This window comes from Helianthus annuus, chromosome 16 (genome assembly GCF_002127325.2).
Source record: "Helianthus annuus cultivar XRQ/B chromosome 16, HanXRQr2.0-SUNRISE, whole genome shotgun sequence".
NCBI classification, from domain to species: Eukaryota; Viridiplantae; Streptophyta; class Magnoliopsida; order Asterales; family Asteraceae; genus Helianthus; species Helianthus annuus.
The window spans coordinates 52,025,986-52,043,767 of NC_035448.2; the positions used below are offsets into that span (position 1 = coordinate 52,025,986).

Below are 17,782 nucleotides of genomic sequence, written 5' to 3' on the forward strand. Positions count from 1 at the left end.
AAGTGTGTTTCTTTGTTTACTTTTGATTTTCAGGATTAAAAGAGCTTAAACAGACAAAAGGAACAAATTAACAACGAAAACCAACATAAATACGAAGAAAAGAAGTTGGCACGCTATACCGACCCTCCAAGCTTCACCCCAAAGACAAAATAACAAGACCAGAACCCAAGCACGGGGCCGAGCCAGCCAAGCATGGGTCGTGCCCCTACTCAAGATTCCCAGAGAATAAAGACAAACAGAAAACGACAAGGGGCACGAGGTCGTGTCCCCTAAGCACGGGCCGTGGTCAACTCTCAGATTCGCAAATTTGGGTTCGTACAACAAGCACAAAAGACACAGGGCCGTGTGTGCAGAAGAGCTGACACCAACATTAAATGAAGACAGAGAAGGGAAGGACACGGGGCCGTGCCTGGTGGGCACGAGGCCATGTGAACCTACTGTTTTCAGCTATAAAAGGAGGTGCTTAGCTCATTTGCAAACCATCCCTTGGCAAATCACTTCTTTCACACTTGCCACCACTCCACGACCACAATACCACCATCATCCACCACTTTCATCCATCATCCATCCTTAGAGTGTGTGTGTAGTCTCGGGATCCAAGATCGATAGTAAGAGTTTTTGTCAAATAAAGGTCATGCTTGGCTAATCTCTTACATCACTTGGTGAAGACAAAATCATTTATGTATTACTTTTGATTTCTTAGTTTTGGTGACTTTTTATTTGAGTTTGTATTAATGACTTTAATAACTAGTTTTTTATATTGAAGGTGAATTTTACTAAATCATTTCTTCATGTTTCGTTGATTCACTCATTTGTGTCTTTACAGTCTATATAAAGCGCGTAAACTGCCTGGAAGGGGTTTAGAAGGGTGGTCGGGTAAAGTTCTTGCCTCGTTCAGTGTATAGATCTTGTGAGGACCTGATTCAAGTTTATTAGGATTTCCCTTGAGGCAGATTGCATCAAATCGGGGGAAGTAAGAACGACTTGTAACCCCTTATAAATTAGCTACTCTTAAAACTTTAAACCGGCCTTGCGGGACTGTATCCCTGCTGACTCGTACCAATATGGCCGAGGGTAGCGTTGCCTCCAAAAGAGGGACATGCCACTTTTTGCATTAATAACTTACTTAATTATCTTTCAATGATACGACCTTGCGGGACTGTATCCCTGCTGACTCAGACCAATATGGCTGAGGGTAGCGTTGCCTCCAAAAGAGGGACATGCCACAATAACTAAGATAATCTCTTAAAAGACCCAAAGCGAGGAAATCATCAAAGGATACATAAATGACGAGTCGGATCCAAGTGATTCTATCTTGTCTATCTGTTTTCCTTTATTTCTTTATTTATATTTACTTATTTAAAAGCAAAAAAAAAACAAAAAACAAAATTTTCTCTATATTTGGTTAGATTAGACGTCAACAATATTCCGGTATTAAAAGCTCTTGTGTCCTTAGACGACCTCGGTATCTTACCATCACTATATTATGCCAACGATGGGTGCACTTGCCCTAGCGTGTTGTAGAGAGTGATAGTTTTATATCGCGTTTTATAAATTTAAAGCTTGATTCAAGGGTAAAATGGTCCTAAAAATACATTAAAAAATTCGTACAAGCTCCGACATGTCACTGCCCGTTTGACATTTTTGCAATTTTAGTATGGCGTTTTTTTACACTAAAGTTGTAAAGCAATAAAAAGTTTTTAAAGGAGTTACCAAATTTTCAACCCATCCGTAATGCTTTTCTTTAGTGCTCAAATCATTGTCTGAAGCACTATTGTCCAAGACATTGACCTTATATGATTTTATATTGAGGTAGATAACGTAGAAATGTCTTTTCCATATTATTGGCATGAAGACCAGATCATAATCCTTTATCATTTTATCTTTCAGATATTCTTTGAAACGAGCATCTTTCAAAACCATTTCTATGTTTCGATTGAATTCAATGTATCGTTGATCTTTGGTTTTTCATACACGGACGTATTCTGTAATTTTGTATGTGGACATTTTATTAACAAAACAATGTCATAATATAACGGCATTGTTTAATTCAGAAAAACACTGACTAACATTATTTGAGTACAAAGTAATCTTGATGGTGATTATAGGGCCTTAAACCTTTCTTCATAGTTCAGGATGTGCCCTAAGCTTGAACACAATTGTTGTGTGCATATTATCCTAGTTTCATGCTCTCGAATATCAACCTTGGGAGTTTCTGTATCCCTGTAATCTTGAAGATTGTACTCCTGAAAACTAGCACATGGCATTAAAGTTGTAGGATTACATTTTATTAGAACATGGTGTAAATGAGTTTTATGCTTTTGCAGGTTGTTTTATAGCAATTTAAGGTTGCCACTGCAAACTATTGCGTTTTATGAGTTATGAAATGTACATATCATGCATAACCACATCTAGTGTATATGTACGTTGAAATACCGTTTTCCTATGTCTCCCTTGTTGCATTTATAACCACTGGCCTCTTGAGATAAGGGGACAAGCATGTCCTTGATGGCTGTGACACCCTCTTCCCATCTAAACCCACATTTTGCTCCTTTTCATTAACTTCTTCATCTCCATCTGCTTCCGGTGCTTTCAAAATTGTGTTCTCTTGCAACATATTTCCTATGATTGGTGTTTTGTCTTCCACATCCTTTTCATGTCCCCTTGTGTTTTGCTAGTTTGAGTTGGTGTCAGTAGCTCAAAAGAAGGCATATCTATTTTCTTTTCTACTATCCATATAAGGTATAACTTTGAAATATAAGTTACCAAAGACTTCAACTTGTTGACCCATTCAAAGGGAATTCGACTTTATAGTTTCCTTAGGGCTTCTAAAAACATTAAACGGGCCCTGCATCAATACATTCAGTTTTGTCTTGTCGTACAACTTGACCTTGTTATTGATGGCGTACCATGTTTTTATTATGTTCAATCCCCAATTTCAATATAAAAAAAAATAAATCTCTATGATTAAAAACATGCTTTATCATACTTACTTCATGATGATGGTTACTTAACAATCTCAATCCAAAGTTTAAATCGCCACCAAAAATTGGATAATGGTAATACAAAACGACCCATTAACATAACCTAGCTCTCGTGTAAGGCCGTCTAATTCAAGAACATACCTTTTCTATATTCACAAAATCTGTATAATCAACCTTACCCTTTTCATACACCCCCACCACAAAACTCTAAAAAGGTCACTCCATGGTAAATCTTGAGGCAAATTCACGCTAGATAACATCCTTGAAACAAAATTAAGTATTTAACAAAAAAAAAAAAAATAAAGCTTTTAAGTGTTTTGTAATGATTTAAGACAACTTACAACATATGTCGTAATCGAAATCACCAGGCTCCTTTTTGATGGACCACATTGTGATCAATAATGCCGAATCAAATTTGCGTGAAATCCGTTATGATTGTAAGTGTGTTTGAATTAAAATGAAGGTATATGAGAAGAGGGGAAGGTTCAAATGAAAACCACTAGTTATTGTGAAAACTCGAAAACTAATTAAAAAAAGTCAAAAAAACATACAAAAATTTTTTTTTTTTAATTTTTTTTTTGCAATCAAAATTTCGCAGGTTTTTTAATATAAAAAAAATTTTTTTTTGTGTAGTGCACATGTGTAATACTGCACATATGTATGTGTACTACACATGTGTATTATTACACATGTGCACTACACAATTTTTTTTTTTTTTTTTTTGAAAAAAAGTTTTTTTTTATATATAAAAACTAGCGATTTTTATAAAAAAAATTGAAAAAAAAAATTTGTGTGTTTTTTAGGCTTTTTTTAGTTAGTTTTCGAGTTTTCACAATAAAAGTAGTTTTCATTTGAACCATCCCCTATGAGAAGAAGGGACAAATAAATACTTCTTAAACATAATTTGAGAATGACATAAATGCCCTCACGTTTGGGGCATATGATTAAGAGCGTAGCTTTGTGGGGGCGGGAAGGGCGGCCGACCCTCCTAATTTTTCGCTCGTTAGTGGAGAGTATGCAGTTTTCGTATAGAAATTTTTGGGTATATGCGTTTTTGACCCCCCGGTTTTATAGAAATTTTTGGTATATACGTTTTCGACCCCCGGTCAAAAATTTCAAGTTTCGCCACTGCACATGACATGCTTTTCTGTTAAGCAATAACGGTAGCTAGCCTTACGTTACAAAATTAAAACCATTTATATAAACTTAAAATGAAAGGTCGGTGGCTGTCAAATCACAGCCACCACCTTATTTTCTGTATAATAAAATGTTTGGCAAATGGGAAATCAAATGTTAATCTGATCAAGTGGTTATATGCATGTGTTCCTGAACAAGAGGTCACGCTTTCGAGGCATCTTTCAAACTATTTTTTTGTAAATAGTCTGCAACTTCCACCATCTTTCAAACTTTTTTTTTAAAATAGTTTGTAACTTCCAACAGCAAAATACTTAACCTTCTATATTACCCTACACTTCTCTAAATTTCCAATTTTTTCCTACTTAAAAGAAATTAGTTATTATTATTTGACATACTAACTTTATTATTATTCAACTTCAACTTGATAGCTAATACTGATAACTAATGCTTTTAACAATAACTTTTACACCAAAATTACACATAGCTTTGAATTCATTGTTGTCGTGGATCAAATACCATATCACTAGACCACTAGATTATTTTTTTCTACTTTGTAATTATGGAATATAATGTTTCTTAATGCGAAGAGTCATAAAATTCGTTTAGTTAACTAATAAAAAAAACCAATGATTCGAACACGTGTCGATAAGTTTTGGCGTATAGCAATTGATGATACCGTACCGTACCAATCCCGTAACTAACCAAACCAATATCGACTGAGTAAAAGACAAAAAAACCACCCTAATCTTTCTAAGTTGACAAAAACAACCCACTGACTTTAGAAAACTTTCTATAAACTTTAAAAATCGTCATTTTCACCCTCTTGGGTTCTAACTTTCAAATTTACCCCTATATTTTCATTCGACGCTACAAATTCAAGTTACTGAACGTTTTGACACTACTAAGTCTTGATGCAAAGTAAGGGTGGTGTAATTGTTAGGTGGAACCCTCACTAAACAAACTAACTCGGGTTCAATTCTGTTTCTTTTGTAAACACAATGCCTTAGATCGGATACGTTGAAAGACGCATTTTCATATGGTTAACGCATCATATAACATGTTACCAGCTATAGACAACTAAGACGTCGCCGCCGCAACGCGCGGCAGGTAAAAAAACTAGTACAATCTTAACTTACAACTCTAAAACTCTTTTAGACCCCGGATGATTAACTCTATTCATTAATTTTATTTATTATCTTTGTATAAAAAGTATGTCATTATTATTCTCAATTACGTCATTTGTTTAAGTCAAATTAGAAAAACACTTTGATACTCAAAAGATATTAAGGGCATGTTTGGCTAAGCTTATTAGAGTTAAAAAGGACTTTTGGGAAAAGGACTTTTGGGAAAAGGACTTTTTGAAAAGGAGTTTTTAAAAAAAGTGTTTGGATTAGCTTATGGGGTGAGAAAAGCCAAATATAAGGGGTAATTTAGAAAATTCATTTTTGAAAAGTCATTTCTGGATATAAGGAAACAAATATAAGGGGTAATTTAGTAATTTCATTTTTGAAAAGTCATTTCTGGATCCAAAAGTCACGAAATCTTGGCTTTTCAAAACCTCATGTTTCCTTCTTTGCAATAAGCTATTTTGAAAAGGACTTCTTGGTTATCCAAACATAAAAACAGCTTATTGACTTATCCATAAGTCAATAAGCTAATAAGCTGGTTTGAGAAGCCAATCCAAACATGCCCTAAACAAAAAGATTAAGAACTCATCCAACGGTTGAAAGTGATTCTTAAATTATGTTGGTATCAGCATATTCCACATCTCACCGTAAACCCACCAAAACACGAATCTTCTTCTTCCCCATCAAAATTTAACACCCAACAATTTTCTCTCTCCTCTCTCTCTCTCTTCATTCTTCCTCCATCACTGCACCTGTTGTCTATCCATTTTCAACCCACAATGAGCTCAGATTCTCTTACCAATCGATTCTTTCCTTATCTTCATCATCCAACCGACTAAACGCCCCCAATTTCAATCGCTTCTGATTATCTTAATCGGTAAAGTTTTGATTTTTTAATATTGGGTTTTTTGTTTTTTATCTTCTTGAAGTGAATTGTATTTCTAGATTAATTTCATTTGAATCTGAATGTCATCGGTTTGGGTTAGAAGATAGGATCTATGATTTTTTTTTTTTTTTTTATGCTAGGTTTTTTCTTTTCTTTTAATTTTTTTTTTGTTCTGATAATGTTCACAAGTTGCTAATTTATTTGTTATTTTGTTTATTTATTTATTTATTTGTCAAAACCCTTAACTGTTAATTGCAAATTTGATCTGGAGTTGATGCAATTTGATGAAAATTAAACCATTGACATTGATGAAGTTTTATCTTGATGTTTTAGATGCTAATATAAGTTCAAAAATATAACATTTCATATAAAAAATTAGGTAAAAATTTAGCACTGTTTAATTGATCTAATTTCCACACCTTTGATGCCTCAAAATGCATAATTTTTGTACTGCAGGTGTGGTCATCATTTTCTTTACAATGTAATATTGTTTAACTAATATTTCTTGATTCTCTTCATTAAAGCTTTAATTTTTACTCATGTACTAAACCGAAAAGATGAACTTTAAACATCTGATCTTCTGTTTTTATTTATTTATTTTTTGTTTCTTTTTTATTATACCTGGAAAGCTGATATAAGAATGCTGTGTAACTAATTTGTTAATTTTGCTTTATGATTAATTTGTAAAATTTAAGCTGTTAGGTTGCGATAATTTGTGTATTATCTGATGTTTTTTTGGTTAAAGTGTTGCTATTTTGACTTTGAATGTCGTCCTACTGTTCTCCTTTAATGGTTAAATCCATTCGTTAATATATTAACTTTTCGTTGATGATGTATAAATCTCAGGAACACAACCTTATTTATTCTTCGGTGCCTTCTATGCATCGCGTAGGAGTGAAGAATTGCGGGGGCTATACCTTGTGAATACTGACTTGGTCAATTTCATAACTTGACCCGATGCAAGGTCAAAGGAGCATATTTGACCCTTTCCCCGAGACCGTTGACCTTAACCAGGGGTCAAATCCCAACACTACTAGTATGGACGAAACCGATGATTGGAATAATATGTTATCTCCAATGGAAAGACGGTTGTTAAATAACGATCTTTCTAACGAGCTAAATTTCAGTTGTGTGAATACAAATCGTCATAATAGTTTTCAAAGTATTAGAAGCTGGGACGTTGGCGAATCTAGCTCTAGAGCAAGTTTACGTGATCAGGTTTCTAATGACGGTCAACACTGGTCAAATTCAGCCGCTCATGCATCAAGATTAGAACAACCACATCGTGAATCATCAACAACTCCTATGAATGTAAATTTGAATGTTGGATATGAGAGTACTAATAGTGACGATGATGGTATCGGGCCTTCTGATTGTGGGCCGGGCTCATCTTTCGATCATTGGGGTTTATCTTGTAAAAGAAAAACCCTGGAAGGTACTTCTACCCAGTCCCTCATGGGTGGCGCTTCCGGTTGCTTTCCGGAAGCTTCTAGAAGCTTAAACATATCTTCGGCTCAAGTCAACCATGTGCCGATGAACCGCTATGAAACACCAAATTCAAGAATCGGAGTTCCAGAAAGCTCACCGACACCAACACCACCACCGTTCGGCACTCGAGGCTCGGTTCTAAATCTTAATAATAACGATAACGTATCATCAACTGGGAACCCCGTTAGACGATCGGATATTAATTCATCTCACCAATCTTTGAACAGACAGATTTTGCTTAATGAATTTTTGGACCAGTCCCGAGGGCAAATCGGTAATAATATATCAAACCCGCAACCCCCTTTTGTCCACACTCCAGATGTTCCAAGAAATACACATCATTTCCCTTGGGGTGCTAATATCAGTTCACGAAGCGGGGGTTCATCTTCATCAAGCTTGTTACGAAACAACGTGCAATATCATAATTTCGTCCCACCGTCTGACGGTCGGAATTCGGTTCAAGATCCTACGCATTGGAGCTTAGCCACCGGAAGCGTTGGTGTCGGTGCTGGTGGTGCATCGTCTAGTTCTAGAACTGGCGGTGGTAACGGGGGATCACGTTCTTTAAATGGTCTGTGGACGCCTCATCTTAATAACCACACGGCACCTAGTCAGCAAAGATCGTCGGAGTTTCCTCCTTGGACTCTTTTTCCATCTGCGGAGGTGGAGTCGGGAGGGCAAAGAGGTCATATTTCTTCGTTTTCTGGTGGATCTTCTTCATCGGATGATAATCGTATTTCATCTGGAGGTTCTAGCCAGAGACATCATTATCAACCTTTTTCAAGGGCGGCGTTGTTGATGGAGGTACCTGATGATGATTGGCGGGCTTTAGCGGCTGATATCGAGGGAAGACAGAGGCTCGTATCTGAGGTTTGTGCTTCTTTCATCAAGGCTACCCATATACAAGTATGTATATGTTTCGTTTATACTAAAGTCAAAGCTAAAAAAACATATTAAGATACTAAAATGACAAAAGTATAAGTTTTTTTTTTTACATTGAATCGTTTAGTGATAGCTCAAACAATGGTGTTATTGTCTTACCAAATTAAGGGTAATTTTGTCATTAGGCTTTTTTTTGCCATATAACAAAACTCGATAGATACTAGGGTGGTCTATAAAGTAGCTTTGAGTACATGGGCGGCTTTCACATGCCATATCTCAGAATATATGGATTATGGAGAGAAGTAAATGTAAATCCACAATTAGGGTAAAGAGAAAATACGTTATAAACCATTGAAGCATAGTTTTTGACTTGAACTCGTAGCACTTATAATTCCATCACTGAAAATTTAAAAAAGGACCAAAAACACCCAATCGAACATAGGAACACTTGAATTTGATGTTGTTTGGTGTTTTTAAGCGCTTAAATTCTTTTTACACAAAACTATTTATATTCATGTGCTGAAATTTGAAATAAATTGAAAATTTGAGAATTCAGAGAAAATTTTCCATACCGCCTGAAAAGATCAGTCACTTAGGTCTTAGGGTATACATTGTTACTATTTAACATCGAATATTGGTTATTAAACCTCAACTAGAATTACGACCCGCCGCAATGCGGCGGAGATTCTTTAATTATAACTAAGTCAATTTAGGACCCGCACATTATGTTGAACCTGTCAAACGCGAAAAAAATAGACGATGTAAAAACGTTCACCCACACACGCACGTTGCGTCGTGTTAACTCGCAAAGTTTAGAACGAAGCGTAAAAACGCTAAACCAAAGACGCACGTTGCGATGAACGAAACATAAAGCGGAAAGTTTGCGGAAAATGAAAACTATAAAGGACCAAAGTTGAAAGTAAAAAAAGTTGTGAGAGTAGATTGCAAAAGATAAAAAGTTTTGGGTTAAAGTGAAAAAAACAAATAGTTTTGGGTTAAAAGTAATTTATGAAATACTTTTGGGTGAAAAGTAAAAAAAAAAATTTTTTTTTGAAAAACCCTCAAAGCCAAGGTTACAACAACCATATGCATAACCATTTTTATTTGAAAAACCCCTAGTGGCGTAAAACTGTGCCAAATAGCATCAATGCCACATTACCGCAACGACCACCAACACTGAAGTTGCGGCGTGTTTATGTGAAGAAATTAGACCGAAACGCTAAACATGGAAGTTAATAACTAAATCGATCTAGGACCCACACGTTATGTCGAACTTGTCAAACGGGGAAATAATAGACGATGTAAAAACATTGAACCACACACACACGTTGCATTGTGTTAACTCGCAAAGTTTAGAACGAAACGTAAAAACGTTGCGATATGTTAACCCACACAATTTAGAACGAAGCATAAAGCGAAAAATTTGCGAAAAAATGAAAACTATACAGGACTAAAGTTGAAAGTAAAAAAGTTGTGAGAGTAGATAGTAAAAGATAAAAAGTTTTGGGTTAAAAGTATAAAAAACAAATAGTTTTGGGTTAAAATTAATTTAGCAAATACCTTTGGGTGAAAAGTAAAAAATTCATTTTTTTTTGAAAAACTCCTAAAGCATTAGGTACAAGACATATATGCACAAAAAGGTTGTTAATTTATAGTGTTTTAATTTAATTTAATTTAATATGTACAAACATTATTATCTCCAACTATCCATATTAATAAAGCATGTTTTGAGCCGGTAACTTTATTTTGTTTTCATATTTTGTTCCCCAATCCCACAATTTAGTTGTCAAATTGTTGATTGGAAGTTATCACATATCAGCAACATGTCGTATTCCATTAGTAGGGGAGTAAATGAGCCTAGCTTGAGTTGGCCTCAGGCTTAGCTTGTTTTTATTGTAGTTATATCATAGTTATCAAAAGCGAGCGCTTTTGGCGCCTAGGCGCTTTTTCTGGGCGACTCGCATTTACTGCGCTTATAGTTCCTAGGTAATAATAGCGCAGCTTATTTCATCCCATGCGTAATTAATTCCGGCGATGGTGCTGCTTTCAGCCGGAAACCAGGAAGAAGAAGAAGAGAGCGGCTGCGTTCATGAGTGTGTTAGGCTTTTAGGGTTTTACATAAGTTTAGGTATTTAAACATTTAACCCCTCTATCTTTCCCTAGTTTATATTCAGTCCCTAAAACTTGTATTTTTTTACTTAAAAAGTGTAAAACTTGTTTGTGTATTTAGACATTTAACCACACCCCCCCCCCCCCCCCCGCGTACCTTCAGTAGTTTACATTCGGTTCTTAAACTTTTTAATTTATACATAAAAAGTATAAAATTAACATTATATTATAAATACACATATAAATTATAAATAGCTGTTTTTTTATTTTTTGAATTATCTACTACCTTATCGCTTTTTTTTTTTCTCGGGCGCACGCTTTATTTGCGCCTATCGCCTAGGCCCTAATCAGTGCCTATGCGCCTAGAGTGCGCTTCGCGCCTTTGATAACTATGAGTTATATATAATAATAATATCTATTATGTAATTTAACCTTCTAATATATAAATACTATTTTATTGGCATAAGTAATAGGCTCGTATTTATTATGTAACAACAGTTATTAGATATGAAGCTCGATGATAGATACCGGAAAATAAAGGACTGATATATTGAAATGATAAGATAGTTGGCCTGATTCGAGATGGCTAATCTCCAATACAAAAACACTTAGATAATCAAACTAACAAGACATAGAAAACTAGGGCAGAAATGAAATACTTAAATAAGAAATAGAGAGGTTACTAATCCTAAAGTTTAGCCCTTAAATTCAGCCCTTTGACTCGTTATTGACTTTCACTCCAATAGCAGTCAACCCCCATTAATTCAGCCCTAAATCTTTGCTCTTCATTGATTGGCTCAAGGTTATTGAACCGGGACCCGTTGGATCCAGATGGGTTAACCCGCAGACAAGGTAGAGTCCTATCACTCGAGCTCGGCTCAATTCAAGCTTTAGCAAGTCGGCCTCGAGTAGCTCACGAGCGGCTCAACTCGTTTACAATTATACCCCTAATCATTAGGGTACACCTTTATAGTTATATGAGATTGCTGAGTAATTATGTTTTAATATCCATTATTAATGCAACATTTTAGTTCAAGTCCAGTGTGTTTGAGTATTTGAACAAATTAGACCATCGATTGAACAAATATGACTAGAATATCTTATTATTTACTTATTTAGAGTTTAATGGTTAACAAGTTAAAATATAAACTATAAATAGTTTTTTAGTATTTTAATAACAAATGCCTTGCATACGTGATGCGCGCCTCATGCATTGCCTTTTGGGATCAAAACACATCGTAGCGCCTCATGCCTTTTAAAACCAAGATTCTCGGGACATTGCATGAAAATAGTGACATCTACAGTTTTGGAAAAAAAATTAAGGTCAAAGTTACCTACTTTTTTTTTAACGACGTGCCAACCACCGTGACACCGGGCGCTATGGCCAAGGTCGACTACTCTACTGCTGCCAGCCCCTTGGCTCTCCCAAATGCGCGGAAACCCGACCTCCACCCGCCCGAAGACACGACAGTGGAATAATCGGTAAATCATTACACACAACTTGATGGTATTGGTTTGGGGTACTTCAACTACTTTATTTGTAATGAACAAATAGTCAATTGTTTAGATCGAACTATTTAATCTCTAGATTTAAGGTCTTTATTCATATCCATAACCTGTACAACTCCTACACACAAAGCAACCAATTATGTTTTTAAATTATCTCCTGCAGTATTCTGCATATTATTCGTAAGTTCAGCAAATTCATTAATTTCTTATTTGACCATGTTACAGATTCGACAAGTGTTAAATGCAATGCGGAGGGGTGAAAATTTACGAGCTGAGGTTTGATTTTGTCTTCCATGACCAGAAATCTGACCCGACTTCTGTTTTTACCGACCCGAACATTGACACGTGACAAAAACGGTTAAGTCTAACAATGGATTTATTTGATTTGATTAATAACAAAAAAAAATCATTATATATGCCAGGATTATATGCTATTTGATCCATTTATCAACGGGGTTGCTGAGCTGCATGACAGGCACAGAGACATGAGGCTAGATGTTGATAATATGTCGTACGAGGTGACAACGGGCCGGTTTTCATACTTTCTTCTTTGCTAACCATATTATTATGTAAAATTTACAATATCATTGCAGGAACTGCTAGCATTGGAAGAACGTATAGGAGACGTGAACACTGGGCTAAGTGAAGAGGTTATTTTAAAGACAATGAAACAAAGAAAACACATAGCTTTTATGGCGATTTCCGCTCAAAACCTAGAGCCCTGTTGCATATGTCAGGTGAGAGTAAGATTTATTCAAGAATTTTATTTTTATATTGTGGTAGTTACACGATGACCCTTTTAGACACAGATATATGCTACCCTTCAGCTTCAACCATGGTCTGATTTATGTTTTCCATTTTCTTTAGTTTGACTTTTTTAGGTAATAGCTACACTCCAATGTTAAACACTTAACAGTCACTTCTACGCTAAATTTAGTGTAGATTGTAGAAGTATAAAAATCCACTCCAATGTACGCAAACACACCACTAAATTGATGTGATTAATAGTAATTCCCAATTATCACTAAATACTATTCATTACACCAAAACTCTATTTTTTCCGCAAATTATTAACCATTTGAATTATTGTAGTTTTACTTTATATCTTTATCATATCTTAATTAACTTACAAATTTGCTTCATATTAGACCATGTGTAGTGGGGCGTTTTTTTAAAAAAAATTCAAAAAAAAAAATCGCCGAATCACGCCCCATACCCATTACGGCCCGGCTTTATTGGGCGTTATTCGCGAAAAAAGCCCCCTTGGCGTTTTTTGAAACACGCCTTGCCCCCTTCTCCTTGTCCAATCACCTTCCATCTCCCTTTTTGTTATCCAATAAGATTTTTTGAGGGTTTTTGTTTTATTTAATTATTTTACATCTCATTTAACATAATGCCCCAATCCCCACTACACCCATTTTGTAAAAACGCCCAATAACGCCCCATTGCTGACTGGGCTGCCACATGGCGCAAAACGCCCTAGGGTGGGGCATTATTCACTCCAACGACTACGCATGGTCTTAGACCATGCGTAGTCAGTCATAAAGCCCCTTGTGGGGCACTGGGGCGTTATGCGACAAGTGTCAAAAAGTGCATAAGGGGGGCTTTATATCACAAGAGGGTGTAGTCATAAAGCCCCATACCCATCATTGCCTAATCATTAATTTTCTATTTTTTTTAATTAATCTCTAGATTAAACACATGGTGGGCAACCATCTTTAACACTGGTTCTCCTACAACTTTTACCAAACACATGGTGGGCACTTTGGCATCACACAAAATTCAAGTTTCCAATAACTAAAGTTTCACAAACCAAACATAAAGTGACACTAAATAATCACACTAACAGCAAAAGCCGAAATTCAAACCAAAAAACTCCAATTAAAGTAGAAAAAATTCACTTGATCTGTTCATTAATAGAAGCCTCAGACTCATCAGCATACTTTTGTCGAGCTTCAGACGCTTTCTTCACCTCCTCAAACGGCTCAGACTCACCGACTTTCACCGCCGCACAAACGGTATTCAACGACGTCGTATCAGGAGATGAAAACAGACAACGGTTAAAACTCTCATCGGTGGTGGGTCCGGTGAAGAAAGTGGGAGTGAGAGGGACTCTGAGAAACATAATTTTGTTGAGAAAATATGAACAAAATGGGATTGTTGAGATGGTGAGGGATGAAGGGGATGAAGATGAGTGTGTGTTCCAACGGTCAAATTTTGAAACCAAACACCCTCTCACGCCGCTCTGTACATTACGGGAACACAAAATTTAACCCCCATAGCGCCCACCGTAGTGGTGTTGGGCGGCGCTATGGGGTGCCATGCTCTCTTTTGCCGTGATATAATGCCCCACTACAGGTGGCCTTAACATAAAAATAGGGGTGTTCAAAAAGCTCGTAGCTCGCGGCTCTCTCGAAAAAAGCTCGGTTGTAAACGGGCCGGCTCGGCTCGATTTGTAAACGAGCTAGGCTTGGCTCGGCTTGTGAGCTCGTGAGCTGGCTCGAATTATTTTATTTTTATATAGATTAATTTTAATTTTAAATGTATTAAAATAAAAAAAATATGTGGGAGGGGGTTGAAGTGTTAACATTTTAAGTTTAATTAATCAATAACATATAAAAATATGAGAAAATGAACAAAAATTATACATATAATACTTCTAATAAGCCTTTCTATCTTTAAAAAATAAAATATTAGAAAAATAAAAATAATACATATAGATTTGTCTGTAATTTTATTTATTTTTTGTCTTTTATGTTATCAATATTTGTAAAAACAAAAATAATAAAACTATTTAACGAGCCGGCTCGATTTGGCTCGAACATTTTACGAGCCAAGCTCGAGCTTGACTTTGTAGCTCGATAAAATAAATGAGCCGAGCCGGCTCATTTAAGTTCGAGCTCGAGCTCGAGCTCAACCTGGCTCGACTTGGCTTCGATAACAGCCCTACATAAAAACTAATAATTAATTTTACATAAAACACATTATTTTAAACTTCTCATTATAATCTGTAAATTATACATAAAGACTGGATATGATATATGATTTGGACGAACGTTTGGTCATCTTCCAATGCAGTTAGCCCTTTCTGTTTCGAATAACGTTTTTGAGTCTATACATGAAAAAATACTTCTTGAAATTACACAATATCTACTATCATTGGTTATAATTTCTTTTGGTCAATATCTTGGTTATAATTTCTTTTGTGGTCAACAAATTTGGTATATGGTCAATGATCCATCTCCAAAGGTACAATAATTGTTCCTGTCACCCAGGACACCGGAAAACCAAGCCATCACCACTTTGTGAACTTCAAAAAATAGACCATTAACTAATCATCTTGAGGCCTGGTCTGTACTGTTAAAACCAGACCGAATCAGGGCCAGTTATGCACGGTTTGGTTTTCCGTCTGGTTTTTGGTACGGTTCGGTTTGGTATCCTCCCGATTTAGTTCCGTTCTTGTCCAATACAAAACGTCTTCGAAGTCCGAATCGACCCGAACTGATGATATATTGTTCGAGTCTTAGCTTGTGGGTCTCATCATATGCTCTTACCAGTTTTTTTTTTTTATTTATTTATTTTTTTGTATTTTTCAGGAAGAATACGACACTGGTGACAACATTGGAAGTTTGGATTGCGGGCATGATTTCCACACAGATTGCATCAAACAGTGGCTGGCACAGAAAAACATTTGTCCCATTTGCAAGATGACGGGTTTGGCTCCTTAAAAGCACCCGCCCCCTCCCCGCGCCGCAACAAAAAAAACTAGCTTTAAAAAAGAAGATAAGAATTCAAAATCTACCAAAAAAAAGATGTTACATTTGAATTAAATTTTATGCTTTGGCTGGCAGACATTTTGTTGTAGCTTTTCACATGTCCTTTTGCACCCCTCCTTTGTGTTGTTACTCTAAAGAAAAGAGGGGTAAGATAAGGTCATAAAAAGATTTGGTGTTTAAATTGAAAAATCAAAAGTATTTATTTTGAAATGGCCATGGAGGGTTATGACTTGATTTTTTTTTTTTTAAATTTTAATTGTGTTTCTGATATTGGTTTGTAAATAGTGATTATATGGGATAATGGTTAATGTATGTGGATGTGATTGTATTCTAACTATTTCGTTTAGACCATTCATATTGCTTTATAGACTGCTCATGTATGTTCCTCTACAATTATATCAAGTTTAGTATGTCTAGCTAAACGGGCTAGTTGGATAACGGTTTGTCAAATTATAGTCGAAACATGTCGCTATAAAGAACTACCAATTTGGTTCGGATCAAAATGGGTTCTGATAAAGGTTTAATCGTCTTGAAATGAATGGTTTTAGGAAAAAGAAAAAGAGAAATATTAAACTGGTTTACCTGTTATATTTTCTTTTTATGATGGGTGTATATGTTATTTTTTTGACGGGGCTGGGGCCGATGGACGACGGAAGTAAGCGATGTTCCTCACCTAGGGTACAACGGACAACGGAAGTAAGTGATGTTCCTCAGTCCTTAATCCTTGTATAAAATGTTCTATGTTTCATCTAATGTTACAAGCTAAGTAACATACTTTCATATAAAAATGTTTTATGTTTCATCTAACGTTACAAGCTAAGTAACATACTTCCATATTATTTTTTATATAAAACATAACTTTTTAGAACTTAAAAGTCGGTACATCTTACGTGTATTTATTTTCTCTGTCACGTATTTATTAATGCATTATGGTAATTAAACTTATAAAATATGATACAGTTTACAAATATAATGACTTAATATGTAAAAAAAATATGTTATATAATCTAATATTCTAGAGTTTTATAACTTACAATATAACATTATACTTTTATAATCACATAGGATGCTTTGAAATAGAAACATCAAATCAAATTGATGTGAATGTAGTAAAATGAAGAAAATGGCATATATATGAAGTCATGAGTTTTGGGTTGGTTTAAGGGTCAAATATGGAGGACATGAATTATGAGTGTTGGGAGGCTCTTTGTTCCCATGCTCAAAACACATACTTTTGTTGTGGATGCTTTGCTTCAGTCTCACATACTATCATTGTTTGGACAATCTTCTTGGTCAAGGGTAGTTCAATTATTAAATAATGTTTCAAGTTTTTTATTTATTATTTATAAAATAGTATATTGCATGAAAATATATCAAACTATGTGGTTATAATATCAATTATTAAACTTTGATGTAAAAAATGTTTTAAGACCTTTTGTATCCAGATACATTCAAGTTAACACCTTAACTTAATGTCACAAGTAGTTTTAAAAATCATCACACACAAATACAATACTAGCATGATTCATGTGTAAACATACTATTTCTATGCATTGGTCTATAATTCACCTTCTTTTGTTATAATAGGAATTTGACAGAGAAAGCAATTCACAAACACCTTTAGGGGTTTGTTAAAACCAGTTTGTATTCACAAAATCGAAATAGGATGTGATTATTGCCAGGCTATGTTAGATTCGGTTTTGGATATAAATATGAGTTTCACCTATTTTGTTATTTGTTAAGAGCATGTTGGCTAAGCTTATGCATACCAACATCGCGTTTCAATACCTTTTTAACTAGTCTGCAAATCTTTCCTACACTTCAATTGACAGTAACCTAACCCACGGAAAGTATATGGACATTTTGTAATCGCGTTCAATTGGC

The 17,782-nt window shown here is 35.3% G+C and overlaps 1 protein-coding gene across 1 annotated transcript; it reads left to right on the forward strand.

The window, feature by feature from the left end:
• The first annotated feature begins 5,897 nt into the window (after positions 1 to 5,897).
• On the forward strand, positions 5,898 to 16,166 carry LOC110942394 (E3 ubiquitin-protein ligase MBR2). The gene is made up of 6 exons (XM_022184147.2): positions 5,898 to 6,125; positions 6,981 to 8,492; positions 12,348 to 12,398; positions 12,545 to 12,640; positions 12,716 to 12,859; positions 15,719 to 16,166. Exons 2-6 carry the CDS (start codon positions 7,092 to 7,094, stop codon positions 15,848 to 15,850), a joined length of 1,824 nt encoding a protein of 607 aa, XP_022039839.1. The 5' UTR covers positions 5,898 to 6,125; positions 6,981 to 7,091; the 3' UTR covers positions 15,851 to 16,166.
• Positions 16,167 to 17,782: the final 1,616 nt, after the last annotated feature.